The 19,631-nt window shown below is 43.4% G+C and overlaps 1 protein-coding gene and 1 long non-coding RNA gene across 8 annotated transcripts in view; one reads left to right on the top strand and one right to left on the bottom strand.

The window, feature by feature from the left end:
- Positions 1-19,631, top strand: part of LOC105926725 (SH3 and multiple ankyrin repeat domains protein 1) — a 64,223-nt gene that overhangs the window by 30,542 nt on the left and 14,050 nt on the right. For 5 of the 7 annotated variants that reach the window (XR_004929546.1, XM_036132013.1, XM_036132011.1 and 2 more), the window contains exons 7-18: positions 1,138-1,305; positions 1,491-1,532; positions 2,994-3,110; positions 3,214-3,291; positions 5,247-5,313; positions 5,478-5,647; positions 5,738-5,868; positions 7,546-7,688; positions 9,200-9,307; positions 10,530-10,608; positions 17,323-17,405; positions 17,503-17,627. Coding sequence is in view for 6 of the 7 variants with exons in the window: in XM_036132013.1 (XP_035987906.1) it covers positions 1,138-1,305; positions 1,491-1,532; positions 2,994-3,110; positions 3,214-3,291; positions 5,247-5,313; positions 5,478-5,647; positions 5,738-5,868; positions 7,546-7,688; positions 9,200-9,307; positions 10,530-10,608; positions 17,323-17,405; positions 17,503-17,627 (1,311 nt within the window). In the remaining variant the exon portion in view is untranslated. The remainder of the gene's footprint in view (positions 1-1,137; positions 1,306-1,490; positions 1,533-2,993; positions 3,111-3,213; positions 3,292-5,246; positions 5,314-5,477; positions 5,648-5,737; positions 5,869-7,545; positions 7,689-9,199; positions 9,308-10,529; positions 10,609-17,322; positions 17,406-17,502; positions 17,628-19,631) is intronic. The other 2 variants (XM_036132012.1, XM_021316740.2) reach the window with 1 other exon arrangement.
- Positions 13,366-13,833, bottom strand: LOC118560719. Its single transcript, XR_004929549.1, has 2 exons — positions 13,665-13,833; positions 13,366-13,571 (listed from the first exon to the last, which is right to left on the bottom strand). It is a non-coding gene; the product is annotated as an uncharacterized LOC118560719 (long non-coding RNA).

Here is a 19,631-nt window from a genome sequence, read left to right as displayed (position 1 = left end):
CTGAAATATCTTCCCAGGAGACATTTCAGCCGGTTATACTCATAATAAGCAGGCCTCTTTATAAGTTGTTTATCATCGTTAATTTTAGAGCCCAAATAAGAGATTCCACTTTCAGAAAAAAGCCCAAAAAACCTCGATCCACGACTCACAGAATTTACAAGTGACTTTAGGATAAAAGAAGCCCAAAGTCTCATATAAGCAGTATTGCTGGCTGGTCAAGCATTAAAAGGTCAAAAGTACTAACTGTTCATTGAAGTGTCAAAGATAAAAATTCCAACATTGTTTCTGGTCTGCAAATGCATCGTCAAACAATACTTAGTTTGATTATCTTTGTTTTAAGTTAAAACCGGGGCAACGTAGTGCGGGATAACACAGGATCACTCTCTCAAACACCTGCAGGTGATCCAGGTACTACAGACTCACTTCTATCCATAAACCCATGTTATTATCTCCAGCTGTCACTTTCTACATTTTATATTAATTAATCCTGTATATTTTTCAGTGATGGTATCAAGGTGTTGTTTGTACCTGTAATACTTTATCAGCTGGTTCTGCTGTTTTTTATATCTCTCTGCAGGTGTAGAAGCAGACTCAGAGGATGTTATATCGCTCTCTTTCACCTTTTCTCCCTTTAAGCATTTTGTCTGTTTCTCTCCTTTTTTCCCTCTTCTCCCTGTTTCTGTCCATTGAACACGAAATAGTCCCAGCATAAAATCTAACAAAGCTTCTTGCATGTATAAATGAAGCGGAGCTCTATGGTGAAAGCAGTAAGTCTCCAGTGGTGAAAGTAAAATCTGTTGGACTCTTTTTGGCATTAAGACAATAATTATTAATGCTACACTGATAGACAGGAAATGTTAAAAAAAACTGGGGCTACGTGCTTTGATGAATAAATGGTGATTGTAATAAACTTTTGTGTTGGACTCTCACCTCCATCTAGAAACCTGCAGCACGTTTTCCTCTCGTGATCAAACCGTGTTTAGATTATTTGTTACGTCAAAGCATAAAGTTTACACCTTTTTTTTGGCGTTAAGTATTCAGAGAGAAAGCTGGAACGGGTACGGGACGGTGAAAGCTCGGTCGGTGCCTCCCAGACAGAGAAACGCCGCCTTCTGATTCGTCCCTCTGTCCCGTCAGGCTCTTCTGTCTCTGGGAGCGTCTCCGGACTACAAGGACCGCTGTGGCCTGACCCCGCTGTACCACACCGTGCTGACAGGGGGCGAAACGTCCTGCTGCGAGACCCTGCTCTACTACAGGGCCAAGCTGGGCACCAGGGACGAGAATGGCTGGGATGAGAGTCACCAGGTAGCCACAGATTAGCCAGGAACCAGCCGTTCCTCTGGGGCTTCATCCTCTCACCTGCGTTCAGCGTTTTCTGTTAACGATGCTCCGTCATGTCTCTGTGGAGGCGGCCAGGCTGGGGCTCCTGCAACCTTTTCTCCTCCATCCTCACTCTCTCCTCTCCCTCCTCTCCTTCTCTCTTCCCATAGCACAGGGATGAAGAGGAATTTGGAATGGAAGAAATACACAAGGTACCTTCATTCCAGCGTCTCAGCATCCCTCCCAGCTCGCTCACACTGTGCCGATCATCCAGATCAGCGGATGTGAATGAAGCGGTTCCTTTGCTGCTGCTTGGGTCTGGCTCATCTCCACACGTGTCCCGCGGGAGAAATATCGCAGCGAAATTGTTCACAACCCTTGAATTTTTCTCACATTTTGTTGCGTTGCAGCCACAAACTTGCGTGTTTTGTGCAGGGATTTTAGGTGCTACACAACACAAATGATTTAATGGCTGTCAAGTGGGAGGAAGTGCAGCATAGGTTTCACATTTTATTACAAATAAAAAGCTAAAAGGTGTGTTTTATGTTTATGACAGCACACCTGAGTTGGACCTTTACCTGTAATTGCAGCTTTGCACCTCTACAGACTGGAGTCTTTGCAAAGTCAGCTGCAAACTGCTTATTTCAAGTCTTTCCACAGATTTCTGCTTGTCTGGACTTTGACTAGGCCGTTCTAACCCCTGAATCTACTCTGATCTGATCCATCCCATAATATATCAGGCTGCATGTTCAGACTGGTTCTCCTGCTGGAAGGAGAACCTCCACCTCAGTCTCAGGTTCTCCTCCATGATGGTCCTGGTTTATCTCCATCAGCTCTGACCTGCTTCCCTCAGCATGATGCTGCCTCCACCGTGCTTCACTGTGGAGAGGGTGTTAGATTTTTATTCTTATGGCTGCCCTGGATGGAGTGCAGAGCTAAGAGTCTTGTTGACAGGAGTGGGTCTGTGCAGCTCCTCCAGAGCCACCACGGTCCTCCTGCTTCTCTGATCAAGGCTCTCCTGGTCTCCTGATGCTGGAGAACCAGAATCAGAACCGCTGCAGTTAGAGTCTGGTTCCTGATTTTTTTGGTCCGACTTGAAATTGAGACTTATCATAATTTGGAAATCATCACTTTACAAAAATGTATCACTTTGTTTTGGACCATCACATAAACGCCACATAGAGTTCAGGGGGTGTAAATACTTTTGCGAGGCGCTGCATTTCTCTCCCTCCTGCATGTGAAGGTGCATTGCTGCCAGCTCTCTGTCACTGTGACGTTCTGGTAAGTTTGTCCTGCGAACCAGTTGTCATGGTATTTTATTTTGGTTCGGCTGCTCCGTGTTTTCCTTCCTTACTTTGAACAAACTGTGTCTTCTGACATTTTAAGCTTCTGCAGAAAAATATGAGGAAAGCTTCCAGACAGCAGAAGCCCATTTTCTGCTGTTGCATGTTTGCTTTGCACCGCAGCTCGGCACAATAACGGCTCACTTGCAATTTAAATATAGATGAGGATGCCAGATGTATTATTTACCGTTCTTTGTATCTGATTTGTCTCCTCTACAGCCGTTTTTTTTTATCCTATCATTAGTCTGTACATGACTGCAGTCTTTATTTGTGTTGCACTGATAACAGTAACGATTTGTGTTATTTCTGTTATACTCTTGACATTACAAGGCTTGCCAGAATGGCTTTGCACAACACTTGGAGCATCTGCTGTTTTATGGAGCAGACACTGCTTCTCAAAACGCCTCAGGGAACACGGCACTTCACATTTCAGCCCTGTACAATAAGGTAAGCAGACACTAAAGGATGCCGGGGATGAAAAACACCATCCGCATAGAGTCGCAGAACTTTACAGGTTCTGACCCGTCTGCTTCTGTCTGTTAATGTGCAGGAAAGCTGCGTCCGGGTTCTTCTGTACAGGGGGGCAAACAGGGAGGCGAAGAACAAACATGGTCAGACCCCGTTTCAGGTAAATGCCCACTCAGCAGCCAGTTTATTAGGTACGCTTTGCTACACTATTCTTCACGGCACGGATCCAACAAGGTGTCAGAAACGTCCCTCAGAGATATTCCTGCAGACCCTACGGGCCCGCCGACCCGCTGATGGGCTCAGACCTGGTGGGTTGGAGTTCTGTGGACTCAGTGAAATGTTTGAGATGATCTGAGCCTCGTGACATGGGGCGTTATATTCCTGGAAGGAACCGTCAGGAGATGGATCCACGGTGGTCATAAAGGGATGGAGGCGGCCAGCAGCAATGCCCAGGTGGGCTGAGGGTTAGAGATGTTGCTCCGGTGGGTCTGATGGGTCCCAAAGTGTGTCAAGAAGCCAGAAGCTGCCGCCTGAACTGTTGATGCGAGGCGGGGTGGATTCAAGCTTCCACGACGTTTTCACCACATTCTGACCCGACCCACTGAATGTTGCTGCTGTAGTCAAGATTTATCGGATCCTGTTTTCCAATCTGTTTCTGTCTAACTGAATTTTAGCCTCGGTTTCCTGCTCTTCGCTGGCATGAGGGGCGCCAGGTGTGTCTTTCTCCTGCTTCAGAGTTCGACCTGTTCATGAATGGTTTCCTGCGTACCACAGTTGTAATTTAATTCAATTCAATTAAGTTTTATTTACATAGTGCCAATTCATGAAACGTCATCTCAAGTCTCTTTCCAAAGTCAGACTCCATCAGATCCTCCAGGTTGGTGAGAAAGTTTCCTCTCTAAGGAAACCCAGCAGGTTGCATCAAGTCTCTCCAAGCAGCATTCACTCCTCCTGAAGGAGCGTAGAGCCACAGTGGACAGTCGTCTGCATTGTTGATGGCTTTGCAGCAATCCCTCATACTGAGCATGCATGAAGCGACAGTGGAGAGGAAAACTCCCCTTTAACAGGGAGGAGAACCTCCAGCAGAACCAGAACCAGGCTCAGTGTGAACGCTCATCTGTCTCCACCCACTGGAGGTTAATGCATGAGCCTCACCCATTGTTCCTGCTTTTATCACCACAAACCAGTCAAGGACATTTTTTTTGGTTCATTCTCAATGGACCCTAAGTGATGGCTCCCCATAGAAAATCCCAGTAGCTCAGTAGGTTCTGAAGCACTCGGACCTCGCCTATTCAACACCAACAACCCTGCTGCTATTAAACCAAACTAAGTCTCCTTTCTTCTCCATTCTAAGATAAAATAAGATAGGCTTTATTGATCACACAATGGAGAAATTTACTTGCCACATCGGCTCATACAAGAAGGTGCAGAGTAGGAAAGGTGCATTCAGTTATATACAATGGATCAAAAAAAAAAAAAAAAAATACAAAAAGAAATAGGAATGGGCATATGATGTCTTATTTACATTCATAGTGATCTATATATATACAAACATATATACATATATATATACATAGGTATATGTATATATATATATATACATATATATATATATATATATATATATATATATATATATATATATATATATATATACATATGTACCAACACGTATTTATGTGCATATACATACGTGCATACATTTGTACTGACATATGATCAGATGGTGACAGCAGCAGAAGTCACTACTTCAGGATTATTGCACGGGTTGTAGCCCAGTGTATTAAATAGATTATTGCACATTAGTCATTGCACATTATTTATTACAGTTGTGGTTACAGTTACAGTGCAGCATTGTAAAATCTTGTAGCAGCAGGAATGAATGACCTGCGCTTCTGATGCTTGGTTTAAACTTCATCAAGTCATCGTCACCACGTCTGCATGCCTACAGGCAGTTAGGTGCTGCCCTGAGGCCGGATTAACTGATGAGCAATCGCACAGGTGTACCTAATAAAGTGGCCAGCGAGTGTGTGCCCGAACTGTTGTAATGACGTAGATTTAAACGACCAGTGACGCAGAAACAGGTGTGTTGATTGGCTCTCCGTGTGATTACAGGTAGCTGTGATGTCAGGCCACTTTGAGCTCGGGGAGATCATCAAAAACCACAAAGACACCGACATCGGTAAGCTCTCCTGCCTGAACAGGCTGGTCTCCTCGCTGCGTTGGTCAGTTTCCAACACCAACCCGCCTTCTTACCTTCTTACCTGTGCTTTAACTATGCCCCCTTTTTCCTCCTCCTCTCACAGTCAGCCTAATCTGTCCTCCCCTCGTGTTTCACATCATCAGTTCCCTTTTTAGAATCGCCAAAGTTTGTGCCCAGGCGAAGAGAGAGCGTCCACACGCTGCCTCTTCCTTCGCTCCATTCCCACCCCCTGCTGCGCGCTAACAGCGATAACACCATGACCCAGTCCGACCCCTTGATCCTCCCCAGCAAGGCTGCCACCAACCCTGGACAGGTACTGAGGACGTTCGGGGACGCGTGCGTCGGCTGATCTTTGTGCTAACACACGCAGCGGACACTAATGGGACTCTGTGCGTCTGTGCAGGGCCAGCGCCGGGCCTCCATAGGCGTCAGGAGCTCCAGCAGCCCCAGAAACCGCACACGTTCCCCCTCCAGAGGCAGAGGAGGCCAAAGTGACACAGAGGAAAGACACCGGCAGCCCAGAGGCAGGCAGGGGTAAGGATCTGTGTGCATTTAAAACAACAAGGCTCAGTGGGGCACAACGTTTTGGTTAGATAAGCTCAACGGTCTGCAGCTGCTTGGAGAAGGCCGCTGTTGCACTAAGCTGATGGAGCTCAGCGGCTCAAACGCCATCTGCAGACACATTAACCACCAGATCTGCTGTTAAGCTGCTGGTGAACAATTAGTAGGAAGGAGGTTTTCTGATTAAAAAATGATTGTGAATGTAAAAAAAAATGCAAGGCTCAAAAAAGACCACTACTCTGAGATCTTCCTGTTTTCTTGACTAACAAGGTGTCATCCTGGATGGGTCAACGTCAGCATGTTTGGTTTGATGTGACTCGTTGACGTGGTTCCAGTCAGCCATGTGCAGACAGACAAACCTCACAGTCCATATCTGTACACGCTTAGTGTTTTTGCTCTCAGCATCATTGCACTGATTTACTGATGCTGTCCTTGCTCCTCCCCAGATAGCTGAATATATCGGGTCACAGACCTGGAGCTGCAGCAGCCAAACCAGTTCCTCTGTCTCTGAGCGCCTTTGCAAAGGGAACATTTCTCTCCTGCCTCATTGGATCAATAAAATAATGCGCACACATTGAGAGTTTTGCTGCCTATGCACACAAAAAGAGGTTGAGGTTTATTTTTATGTGCAGCTCAAAACAGCGTTGGAACTCGTCAGAAATTTGACACCAACTATTTAAAAAGCCTCAATATTATTGTTGTGATCAGATCAGATCATCCCTTATTAGGAGGTAATGATTCAGTAGTTTATGGCTAATTTAAAGGTAGAGTCTGGGATTTTTCAGGAAGTTTCCCCAAGTCCCTTTTTGAATAACTGCGCATGCACAAGACCGTGTTACCTTGCTCTTCAACTCTTCAGGGGTAGTGCGTGAAAAAAAATCTCCCAAATCCACTCTGGTCTTATTTCTTTCTACTGAGGCTGTCCTCTTCTTCTCATAAACATGAACGTGGTTCGCTTCTTGCGACTCTCAGCCATGTTCAAAGTCTACGGTGGGAGCAGCGGAGCTACAATGAACGGCTAACTGCTAAGCTAGCCACTAAGCTAACCGCCCAGCTAACTGCTAAGCTAACTGCTAAGCTAACCGCCCAGCTAACTGCTAAGCTAACTGGTAAGCTAAAAGCTAAGCTAACAGCAAAATTAAACCGAAAACACCACATATTGTATGAAATATAAAGCCACTTGACCAAAGTTTTAATGTTGTTCCTCTCTTTTTTACAACCAAAGCTTCTAGTACTGATACTGTTTAAAAGTACAGATGTTTCACCTAAGAACCCAACTTTGGAACTTGACGCACAGTCAAATGAAACTTTGTTGTGACGTCTGAAATATCTGCAAACTTTTATTTTTACCTATTAGAATTACACAAACTAATGTTTTTGACCGGGAGGCCAAAGATTTTTCTCTTTATTAATATTAAGAGAAAAAAACATTACATTAATACTGTCAATTAGTTTATATCAGAATTACAGGCCAGGCCCTTCAGGTGCATCAACATCTGCAGGATGCATCTTTACCGTTGCAGTGGTTGTTATAAATCTGACACTAACTGTTGGCTGTGTGGCTCAACAAGCTGTCATCGACCTCGTTGTTTCTGTAGTGCACCACTGATGTCACGCTTTGTAAAAGCTGTGCTGTCCTCCCTCCTTCAGCAGCGCGCCATCGGCCGGCAGTGGGGGAGGCCAGATGAAGCGAATGTACAGTGCAGTGCCGGGGCGGGTGTATGTCGCCATCCGCTCCCACTCTGCAAGTGGAGACAGAGAGCTCTCACTTAACAAAGGCGACAAAGTAAAAGGTGAGGAAAACAGAGATTCACGCAGAGGAATAAGAGAGAGACTCCTCTGACTGTCGGCGGATGATTCATGTGACTTAGATAATTAGTTCACTGTTTGTCACTGCATGTAATTAGCAGATTTACAGCACTTACAGTAGGAGTCATCTTCCAACATTAAAAGCAAAGACGGTATAAAAAAGTGAAGCTTACAGTGAAAGCACGCGACAGTTGGGTGACTAGGCGTCTCTGTGTAGTAAAGGGTTGTTATCATTTATATTCGTCACTGCAGGACAATTCATTTCACTTAAAGTGCCTTGAGAAGTTTTCGCACCCGTTGGGCATTTTTCCACATTTGGTCACATTGAAGCCTCGAATGTCTCTGCATTTTATTGGGATTTTATGGAATCGATCCACAAATTGATGCAGATCTGTGGACAGAAAATTAGACAAAAACTCATTTTACCTTGTTTTTTGTTTTTACAAAGCCATTCAGGTTAAATCAGAATTATGAATTACGAATTATGTCTTGTCACAGATTCTCAGTTGGATTGTGGTCTGGACTTTGACTAGGCCGTTCTAACCCATAAACCTAAATCCTAACATCTCAGGCTGCATGTTTACCTCCACCTCAGTTTCAGGTCTCCTGCAGCCTCTGACAGGCTTTCTGTCCTGATTTAGCTCCATTCATCTTCCATGTTTCAGCATGTTGTGTGTTTTCTGGGTGATGTGTAGTGTTCGTTCATTCTTCCACATGCTTTCATCCCCACAGCATGATGCTGCCATTCCTGTGTTTCAGTGTGGGCCTGGTGAATTGAGGTCGAAGCGCTCTGCTAGTTTTCTGCCACATTTCATGTAGGCAAGAAATTGACCAGAGCAGCTTCCTACATTATGATTTTTTTCTTCCACTCCTTTATTAACAGTTTTCTGCAGCTGCTTTACTAGCAGTTGTCCTGTCCACAGATTATCGTAGCTGAGCAGTGGAGCCATGCAGCTCCTCCAAAGATACCACGAGCGTCCTGATTAGGTGGACGGCCAGTTCTGGTTAGGCTTACTGTTTTATTTGAGGGTATCAGAGTAAAAGGGGCTGACTTTCTAGAAAACCCTCCCCTTCCACATCACGGTTTGAACAACTTTGTGTTAAAAGAAATCGAATAAAATGCTTAATATTTGCAGTTGTAGCTTGACAAAATGTGAAAAAAAATTCAAATGGTCTGAATTCTCCTGCAGAAGAAAAGACAACCAAACAAAACGAGTGCAGTCAGGAAATTTAACTAAAAACATATTTTTGCTGATGACGTTAATCGGAATAATTGACTGCTTATGTTTACGCCGTTTTTTTTTTTAAATGAACAGCGAATTAATAGATTCCTTCAGAGTATTGATGAAATTTTCCATATTGTCCAAACATACAATTATTGCTAAATTCAGCGGTTGGGATCTGACTGAGCATTTGGAGAGCATCACCATGACATGATCTCACTGCCAATATGTTTGTCCATGCATGTAAACACCTTTACCTGTTTCCTTCTCAGTGCTGAGCGTGGGAGAGGGGGGGTACTGGGAGGGAACGGCGAGAGGACGCACCGGCTGGTTTCCTTCTGACTGTGTGCAGGAGGTAGCCCCGCCCAGCAAGGAAAAAGGTAAAGTTAACCACGCTGGACTTAAACGATCGCTCATTCTGGGGCCAGAGGTGTAAAGTAACTAAGTAAAAATACTTTATCTTACTTAAGTAGACATTTTAGCTATTTATACTTCAGCGGAGTAATTATTTGTCGCCTACTTTTTACTTCTACTCCTTACATTTCTAAAATAGTCTTATGACTTCCATTTTATTTCAGCTTGTTTTGGTTCTGCCTTGTCAATAATAAATACATAAATATTCAGATAAATAGCGCTACCCAGACAGATGTTGTTAATAAAACTTGAGAACAAAATGTAGAATAAGAACATTGCATTTTTAGGATTATTAGTTATTTTCCTTCTTTTTTAAATCTTTTGATTAACCGCTAGGATTAATCATTCATTTTGACAACGCTGTCCATACAAGGATAATTGTTATAAGAGGATAATGAACTAATTTTCAGATCCAGTTATTATCTTACATCTGTTGCCCTCATTAATTCCTGTAGCTACGCTTGGATGTTTTTTTTTATATTCTTGTAATAACAAGTAAAAGATTATTGACTTTTTGCACCAATACTTAAAAACAACCAGACATCAGATTTTCAGCTCCATGAAACCATGTTGATGCTCAGAATTGCACCTTTATGGACCTTTAAAATATTTACATCATACTACATTTTTTAAATGGACATATATGTGGTGAATACTTTAAGTAGTTTTACATCCAGTACTTTTATAGTTTTTGTTGAAAAAGGTTTGAGTTGATACTTCTACTTCTACAGAAGTATTTCTAAACCACAGTATTTATACTTCTGCTTTCAGTAATAGACGTGAATACTTCTCACACCTCTGTCTGCGGCACGGCTGACCCAGAAGGACACCAAATGTGTTTGATTTGTTTCCCACTAATGAAAGAATAAAGAATAATTTACTATTTATCTGCAATTTCGTCCATTTAAATGTTACACCAGAAGCTGAAGTCTTTTTCTAATTTTTTTGTTATATAAGAATCACCAAACGGCAAATAGAAATTGACCAGAAAACCTCTGTTGGCCTATTTCCAGTCCAGAAACATATTTTTTCAACAGGTTTGCTTAAAGAAAAACGCCCATGCCGTGCTTTTATGTCCTTTACCTTCATGTCAGCTTTGTGTTGGCAGACAAGCAGAAGCTCTGAGAGGGTCTCATGAGGGCCGTAGCTTTAATCAGTCATTATGTTCTGCCTGGATTTGTGTTTCAGAGACGCGAAGTGAAAAGGCCAAGAGGAAGCTTTTCCGCAACGTCACAGTGGGAGCATACGACGGTACCGACGGCCCGAGGTAAAGCAGGTTCGGTTCTAATTTCCTCAGCTAAGATAGACGAGCATGAAACAACGGCCCTCCTCAGCTTTAGACGTATCTCTGCTGCATCACACCTGAATGACTCCAGTGATGAGGCCACCTGACAACGCTGCGGAGGTTCTTCAGGTGTGTTGGACCAGAGGTTCTGGGCTTCTGCAGCCAGCGGTGGTTCTACGTCGTGACAGAGAAACGACGTCAACACAAATGCTGCATTCTTCAGATTTCTGTCTATGAAAGAGTTTGGTAACCGTACAAAACCATTCAATAAATCAAAATATAGTCAAAAAGTTCATTTATTCCAGTAACTCAGTGAAACAAATATCATATATAGTAGATTAATTACACGCAGACTCAGCTTTTCAAGCCTTTATTTCTGTTAATTATCATGATTCTCTGCTTACAGCCGATGGAAACACGACATGCAAGATGAGAATAAATAAATAAAAATAGGTCTTAAAAAAGCATTTTAATACACAAATGTGATCTGAATGAAAAAAAATACCTGCTTAAAAGTTATTTTAGGACAAACAAGCCTCATCAGAACAGATATTATAATGTATTGAATTCATTATATCACTTGCTACTTTGTGTTGGTCAATAACATTTAAATCACAGTAAAATCAATTGAAGTTTGATTTGGCAGTAAAAATCTCAGGGGATGTGATTAATATATTATAATATACATATGCTGTATATATATATATATATATATATATATATATATATATATATATATATATATATATATATATATATACATAGATATACATATATACAACCTTTTTAATATAGAAATACTTAATGCAGAAAGTCTGTTTAATACATACTTAAAGGTTATTGTTTGCAAAAGGTCCTTTTAAGCTTAGCCTCTTCAGAATGCACATTATTATTATTGAACTTGATTGTATATATAAAAGCAGAAAATCATCATATTATGAGAAATAAAGGCTTGGAAACATCAATCTTTGTGTAATTAATCTTCTGTATGTAATGTGTTTTACTTAGCGAACTGAGTTACTGCAATAAACTGTTCTATAATATTCTGATTTATTGAATATGGCCGTATATTATATGACCTTTTCATCAAGCAGAAAAGCAGTGATCAGTCAGGAAGTCAAAAACAAGGATGCAATATGTTATAAAAACGTTTTTGTTTTTTATTTTTGAGCCGATTTTCACGTGAAACGCTGATCATTTTCTCACTCTGCAAAAAAGGGAACCGAAAGTAAGTAGAATATTCTTGAAATGAGTGTATTTGTCCTTGATTTGAGCTGCAAGTTTAAATTATCTGCCGATGGAATAAGATTTTTGCGCTTAAAGTAGGAACAACTCATCTCCATCATCTTATTTCCAGTGCAGTTTATCTAATTATCTCATTTTAGGGGTGAAAATACTCATTCCATTGGCAGATAATCTTATTTACCTGCTCAAATCAAGGACAAATACATGCATTTGAAGATAAGTTTACTTATTTTTAGTTCCCTTTTCACAATGTTTGGAAAGATTAGAGTGATTTCAGCGTTTGTCCTTTGCAGCAGGACGGGACAAACTGTCCAACACGTCCACCATATTGTTGATTTTTGGGTTGTTCTCGTTAAATCCTCACGTCTCCGTTGTGCCGTGTTTGCTTTCCGCTGAACGTCTCACCTGGCCGCCTCACGCCTTCATCTCCTCGCTGCCTTTCCCCCTCTTCCTGCTGCCTGAACTTAATAAAATTACGTGAAAGGGATTTTTTTTTTCCTCCTCCCCCCCTGCTCTGCTGGAAGCTCTCGGCAGCTGCGACCGCTTGTTATGAAGCCATGCATCTTGTTCAGAATGAGGATGAATGCGAACGTGAAGGCGGCAGGGCTTCATACATCATCCTGCTGATGAGTCACGAGGAGGCCGAGACGTTGCCTGGATCCTCGGGGCTTAGGGAGAAGGTCCTAGCCGTTAGCTGACACGTTGTCCTTGTGCTGAGCAGCGGCCACATGTGTTCAGTTTCCCTTCAGTGCATCTGTGCCTTTTGCTCCAGTGCAACATGCAGTCACCTGCGCTAAGGTGGCCGCGCTATGATGGCGTCCTGGTTGTGAGGGGGAGCCAGGTGGTGTTCCACTGCTGCCTGGCATTTTGGAGAATGTCAATTGCTCTTTCAGAGGGAGATGCAGAGAGGAAGAGTGTTTTGTGTTGAACGCAGCAACAATGGCTCTATAGTTGAAAGGGGGGGGATTGGCAAATGTGCATGTAAGTAAATTCAGGGGGCTGGAATCAGCTGTGGCATAATTGGTCAAACCGGTGTGTGGATGAGGAAATGCGGGCGCTTCATCCCCAGCCCTCAAATCCAGCTCTCCATCAGTCGTCCACCAGCATCCCCCCCTTCCTCTCTCCATCTTTCCCTCACGTTGTCTTCCTCCCGTCTGAAGTGCGCGGGTTCGCAGACTCTCACACTCTCTCGCGCTTTCACCGGACGACGGGGAGGGAGAGGAGGAAGAGGAGGAGGAGGAGAGCGAAAGAGAGAGAGGGAGGGAGAGAGTGAGAGAGAGAGAGGAGGGGGGGTACATGGCGATGGGGGGATGCGGAGAGAGAGATTTCTCTCTCTCCCTCTCTTCTTCGTGGCCATCACTGGGCCCCAGAAACAGGAGCGTGTGGTTCATTTACAGGTAGCGGCTGTTTCCTCATTCATTGGCTGGCTATGGATGTGAGGAGAGGACAATGGAGAGAGGGGAGAGGTAGATGATGCTACTGAGAGGCCGTGCCTTTTTTTTTTCAAAGCCAGACTAACGAGCTATGTGTGTGCGTCTGTGAGCGTGTGAATCCATGCGTGGGTCTGAAACGGCATTTTTGTTATTTCTGTCCACATGCATGTGCACGTCTGTGGCGCGGAGCGGCTGCTGATGGAGCCTCTGCAGCGTGTTCGTTCCCGTCTCCTCCTGCCGTGTGTCTTCTCAGGGCTCTGCGTGTCTCTGTGTGTGTAGAGGAGGCACATATTGATGCATTTCAGTCAGACAGTGTGGGTGTTTTTCATTGTCTTTGACTCATTTTTCGTTTTAATTCACCTGGACTTCCCGTCTCTCTCTCTCTTCTCTCTCTGTTCCAGAGAACATCAGCTTTTGTTTTCCGCATCTCGTTGCTTCCCTATAAATGTGTGGTTTAAACGTCAGAATGATAAAACCGAAGTCTGTCTGCGTCTCTGTGGATTCATTTCAAACACCGGTCGCCTTTTTTTTCTTTTTTTTTGCCTCCCTAATGCCTGCATGCGTTAATCTCTGCGTATTTATACGTGTGTGGTAAATGAAAGGTGTTTTTCATGGGGAGGTCATAATGCTTTGCTTGTAGGAGTGTCTCTCCTGCTCTTATGTGTCAGTGATTGATTCACAGAATGTGGCCCTAACATCTGTCAACTGCTTTACTTATTGTGCTGCCCCCCCCCCCCTCCCTGCACACCCACCCACGGTCTGTGTGTGTGTGTGTCAGCAGGTGAATGGTTAAAAAGCCGCCTTTTTTTGTGAATAGCAGAGAGGATGACTCAGGAGGGGACATAATAACTCCAGCCTCCAGCAGAGCTTCATGGCAGCCGGTTCCCAGAGACCCCAACCTGACGGCCAACAGCGCTCAACCAGAGACGGCTGCGCTTTTTTACGGCCCTGCCTGTCAGATGATGATTGCCGCTGCACTGATAGATGAGTGGAACGGCTTAAAGTACAGGAAAGAAATGCGTTTTCTTCACCTAAGCTGGCTTTGGACCCGCCAAGCCCGCCCAGGGGGGAACCGGCACAGGCCACGTTCTCCCCTCCCGTACCGACGGATGGATTAAAAACCCGGTGGATCCATCCACCCACTCTGCGTTACTTTGATCCTCGAAGAGGGAAAGCATGATGGAGGACAGGGTGAGAGAAAAAGGACCGAGGTGTGAGGAGCAGATGGCTGGAAGGCGGCTGAGCGTTGGCGAAAACAGTAACATTGATGGAGAACAGACGAGAAACGGACCTCAGTAGGGGGAAACCGCTGATCGTCTGTTCAGTGCTAAAGTTACGCCGTCGATGTCGACGTCTGGACCCTCTGGGGCTGCGGGCTCGTGACTCCGTGGTTTAACGGCCAAACTTTGTTCGTCTGGCCAGATTAGCCGCAGCAGACCCCGCCGGTGTGTGCACGGCGCGTCGGTTCTAGTTTTGCTGCGTTGCTTTGAAACCCGTGGGCGTTTCAGATGTGGATCCACAAGGAGACGATGGAGATCCCTGCCAGATATTTAAAAATACTACATGTGTAAAAATGAATGAAGCGTTTGCATTGTCAGGGAAATGCGATTATCTTGTGGTTAATGCTGTTTTCCATGCCACCCTGCAGGCCTCGGGCCTTTTGACGCGAGCAAACCTATCAGTAAACTGAGCTCTGAATAGTTCAGATCCACGACCTCCTGTAGTTCCAGATGTTTCACATGTGAAGGTTTTCTGCAGCGGGTCTCTCTCTACTGCCGCTTAAAATCCAGTCTCAAAAACATTAATGTTAATGTTGTTTTATGAACCTTTAAACTGTCATCAGGCCTGCGTCGGCTGGTCATTAATAAAAAGGCAGATCATTATTTTTTAGGGTTGAACGATGATGAACGAAGAACTGAAAACAGGAACTGGCCAACAGAAAATAAGTGAAAAATATCAGTAAAGCAGAATTAACTTAAACTTTTCTACACTGATTTAATTTTGTATCAGAAAGTTAATCAGACCACTGATGCTTTAGACGTCTAAGTAGATGTTTGACACAGGAGAATATTGAATTTAATTCAGTTTAATACATAAAAGTTAACAATAAGTTCACTTTATTCTCCAGGTTGGTTCAGTTTTCTCTCTAAGGAAACCCAGCAGGTTGCATCCAGTCATTGATTTGCTGCATTCACTCCTGGATGAGCGTAGAGCCACAGTGGACAGTCGTCTGCATATAATCATCTGCATCAGGTGTGCTGAAGCAGAGAAACATGTAAAGCATGCAGGGCAGCGAGCCTTCAGCCTGCAACCTGCATAGTAACAGGGCCAGAGACTGGGGACCTGCTTTTGGCACGGCAGGGGGTAGTTTTTAATATTTCTTTATGGAAATCATGAGAATAAAGTCATAAAATTGGGAGAATACAGGAGTAATTTTATGAGAACTCAGTCTGACTCCCTGCGTTCATTCTCATAATGTTCTTTATACTTGTACGCCTATGATATAGCTTAATTCTCGTAATTTCCCCCAAAAAAATGTATTATGGCCATTATTGATTAAAGAACATAAATTTCTGGGACCAGAGCAAATTTCCACAAAAAAACAAAAACATCATTGCAGGAAAACAGAACGCCAGACCAGATGTGGCAACGATGAAGAGAAAAAAACATAAAGTTAAATGCTGAAACATCTGCAAAATTAGCAACATTGGAGAGTAGTAGGAGAATGTAACACAGTAAGGAAAGGTGGTTTATGTCTCCTTTTTCTGTGTAACTAATAATTGGCTTTGTGGAACTAGCCGCCCAATGAAAATGGATTCCCGTAAAGGGAAATAAGTTTACAACAACCCAGCCAGTGCACGGACTTAAAAGTTTATAAATCAGCATTCCCCTAAGCCGTTCTGACGTCATTTAGACGTTTCTCTCCCAGAGTAGCCGCCAGCTTCAGCCTCCGTGAAACAATCTGATCTACATGCTATGGATACAAACGTTTTTAAATGGCTAAAATCAGCTAAATGGGAAGTCTGACTAACAGGCTTTTAGCCCTCCACCACTCTCAGCCTCCTTCATTTTTCTACAGGCTAAATGCATTATGACCTAATTCTGCTGAAGGCAAAATTACGAATAATATTCTCACAGAACCACGGAAGAGCCGTGCTTCAGCACATCCACACAAGCTTAGCTGCTTTGTTTCGGCTTCTTCCCAGTTCAGGTCGTCTATGAAACCAATCTGGGTTCATTTTGACTGAGTTGAACTGAGAAGCACAAACCAACAGATACGAGCTGCCGGTGAAACAAATATCTGTAATTCCTCTCAGATCACCGAGCCCCGGAGCTCTCTAACCGAGGCAGAGCGAACTGACGTCGTTGGCAAGTCAAGTCCAGCAGTGAGTCATGGCATGAGGCTTTGTGTGGCTGTGTGGAGTCCATTTAACCTGTGCTAGCTCAGAGGAAAGGCCTGCAAAGCAGAGGATGAGCTAATGGAGCAACGCAGGAGGCTCCAAACTTCTCCTAATCAGGTTGCATCACTCTCTGCTGCGCCGGCTGCTGTCTGTCCTGCGAGGCTGGAGTTTGTTTGTGCGGGCCGGGCCGCCGATTACAGGCACGTCCGATCTCATCTCGTACATAATTTGACCAGCAGTCAGCGGAGCAGCATCCAGCCAAAAGCTGCCAGGGGCAAGGAAAGCGGCTGCAACAATTTAGGTGCGTTATCGGCGTATGAGCCCGTTTTCAGGACTCGGCAGCGGCAGCCGGATCCGTCTATGGCTGGAAACTCATTATGGGACTAACTGTACCCGCTGCCATCAACCTCTTTGAGAACGAACGCCTCTTTTATGGCCTCTTTAAGCCAAGCGATCCTTTGCTGCAGGGTGATATCATAATACGATGCAGCATAGCTGTGTTCAAAATGAGAAAACCCATTATTTGCCCCTGTGGACATTGTTTTTTCAAATAGCTTTCTTTTTATTTGAGTTTTTTTAAACCTTTCTCTCCTCATCCTGCTCTTTATGCGCTCCAGCGACTACATCATTAAGGAGAAGACAGTGCTCCTACAGAAGAAGGACAATGAAGGCTTTGGCTTTGTCCTCAGAGGAGCCAAAGGTAAAAATGTGTCCTATCCAGCATTATCTCCACATTTCCCGAGCTCGTATCGTCTTTCTCTGATTTCTCTGTCTGTGTTTTCGTTTCTGCCCTGCAGCTCAGACTCCCATAGAGGAGTTCACCCCAACGCCAGCCTTCCCTGCGCTGCAGTACCTGGAGTCTGTCGATGAGGGGGGCGTGGCGTGGAGAGCGGGCCTGAGGATGGGCGACTTCCTCATCGAGGTAGGGCTGGTGATTAAAAATGCTCTAATAAGGACTTCTTGCAAAACACTTATGAAATAATCCAAATCTAAATCTTGGAAAATAAAACAAGCTCTGACTGGTGGCAACTTCCTCCGCTGCCCACACGCTCGGTGCAACAAGTATGGTCGGGTCCAGCGAGCCCATCCAAGGAAAATTTGGAGCATGAGCAAAACATAAATCCAACTTTAGTGAATAACAACTAGAATTGATGGTAAGCTCCTCTAAAGTAAATATAAGTGTTTCATTTTGATTTGTACAGCAGGATTTTCAGATTCCCTGCGGTATAAATATGGTTTGACACAAGGACCCATTTCTCTGATTGGCGTTCTTCCCAAAATGGGAAAAGCAATTTACCATTTATGTAAAGCAAATAAAGAACATCGCTAACTACCTATAAGCTGACGAGGCGGCCTCTAGTTCTTCCTGTTTCATTCACTAAGGTCCGACTGACACGGTTCGTAAATTCGGCAGCAGAGGAAGGAAACAATTATCAAGTAAGGAGTTGGCTTCTTGATACAATTTACCAGATGTTTTTAGGAGTGTACCAAGATAAACATTGAAGAACAATATAAAGCTTTTGAACCATAAACCTTCATGGAGGTTACCCACCATAAAACATCATGTGACCCTTACTCTCCCTGCTATCTCACAAGAAGGTTGGGTGAATTTATAACCTGTTAGTGACCCTACAAACTCCATCCTCGTTACACTACAGGCCACAAAGTTTAACGGTAGTTTTTAAAACTTAAGTAACTCTTACTGCTTTAAGAAAAATACATGATTAATACAAAAACTAATTATATATTTCCATAACAAAGTCCAAAGCTGATTAGACGGCGTCTGCAGGCTGAAGGCTCTAAGGAAAAACTCTGTTTTGTGGAAATTATCTGAACCACGGTGGAGGATCTGTGATGCTGAGGGCCCGGAGCTCTTCCAAAAGCAGTGGCAACCTAGTCAGAGCGCATGGGTCCATCGCCATCCTGCTCCACTCATAAGCTACGTTTACATGGACAAAAGTAATCGGAATAAAAATGCATCACGTAAACAAGCCAATCGGAGTTAACTTGTATCCTGAATGAGAGAGGTGGTTTACGCCGATTGATAATCTGATGAACATTCATATAAACGCTGGTCAGGATCAAGTTATTCTGAATGTGGCAAACTGACCTAAGTGCGGCCGATGTAAACGTAACACATTTCCGCGTTGGTGAGTGGCGGAAGCCAAATTGTCAGGGCTCCTGATAAAATCTTTCTGTACTAAGAAATAGAAGAGCTCAAAGTTGTTTTTTATTCAGTAACATTTCAACTATATTAGTCCAGCCTGGGCGCTCAGAAGACAATTTTTTGTTGTTCAGCAAAGACGGAAGTTCTTCTTCTTCTGTGTGTTTTTTTTTTTAGGGAAATTTGATGACTGCAAATGTCAGAGTGCTTCTATTCTGAATAAAGCCATGGTGCATATCCACACACATTATGATCAGATTAATTGTGTTCACATACAGTCCGATTACTTTTTGATTTTTAATCTGAATAAATTTAAATCTGATCATGAAATCTTTTGCACGTAAACATAGCTAACGTGACTAAAGCAAACAAGTCTCTGGGTCAGTTCTTATTGGCACCCCAGAAACAGGAAGTCATGGATTACTGACTAGGATCCACTTTAAAATTACTATTAAAAATGTTACTTGTGCCACAGCAGATTTAGTTAGCAACTATTGTTTCTAAACATCAGATTTGTTTTTTTTATTAGGTTAATGTATTCACATTAAACAGTGATTATTTTTATTTATTTACAGTGTGAAACAATGTTACTGTAATAAAATATACCGTATTTCCCGGACCATAAGGCACACCAGATTATAAGGAGGACCCATCAATTTTTGAGAAGATTTAAGGATTTTAAGTGTCTTTTAGTCCAAAAATATGGTATTTATTTATTTTTTGCAATGTAGTTTTACACGTTAACCAGTGTTCCCAGTAAAT

This window comes from Fundulus heteroclitus, unplaced genomic scaffold (assembly GCF_011125445.2).
Source record: "Fundulus heteroclitus isolate FHET01 unplaced genomic scaffold, MU-UCD_Fhet_4.1 scaffold_47, whole genome shotgun sequence".
NCBI lineage: Eukaryota > Metazoa > Chordata > Actinopteri > Cyprinodontiformes > Fundulidae > Fundulus > Fundulus heteroclitus.
This window is presented reverse-complemented; position numbering and strand designations above follow the sequence as displayed.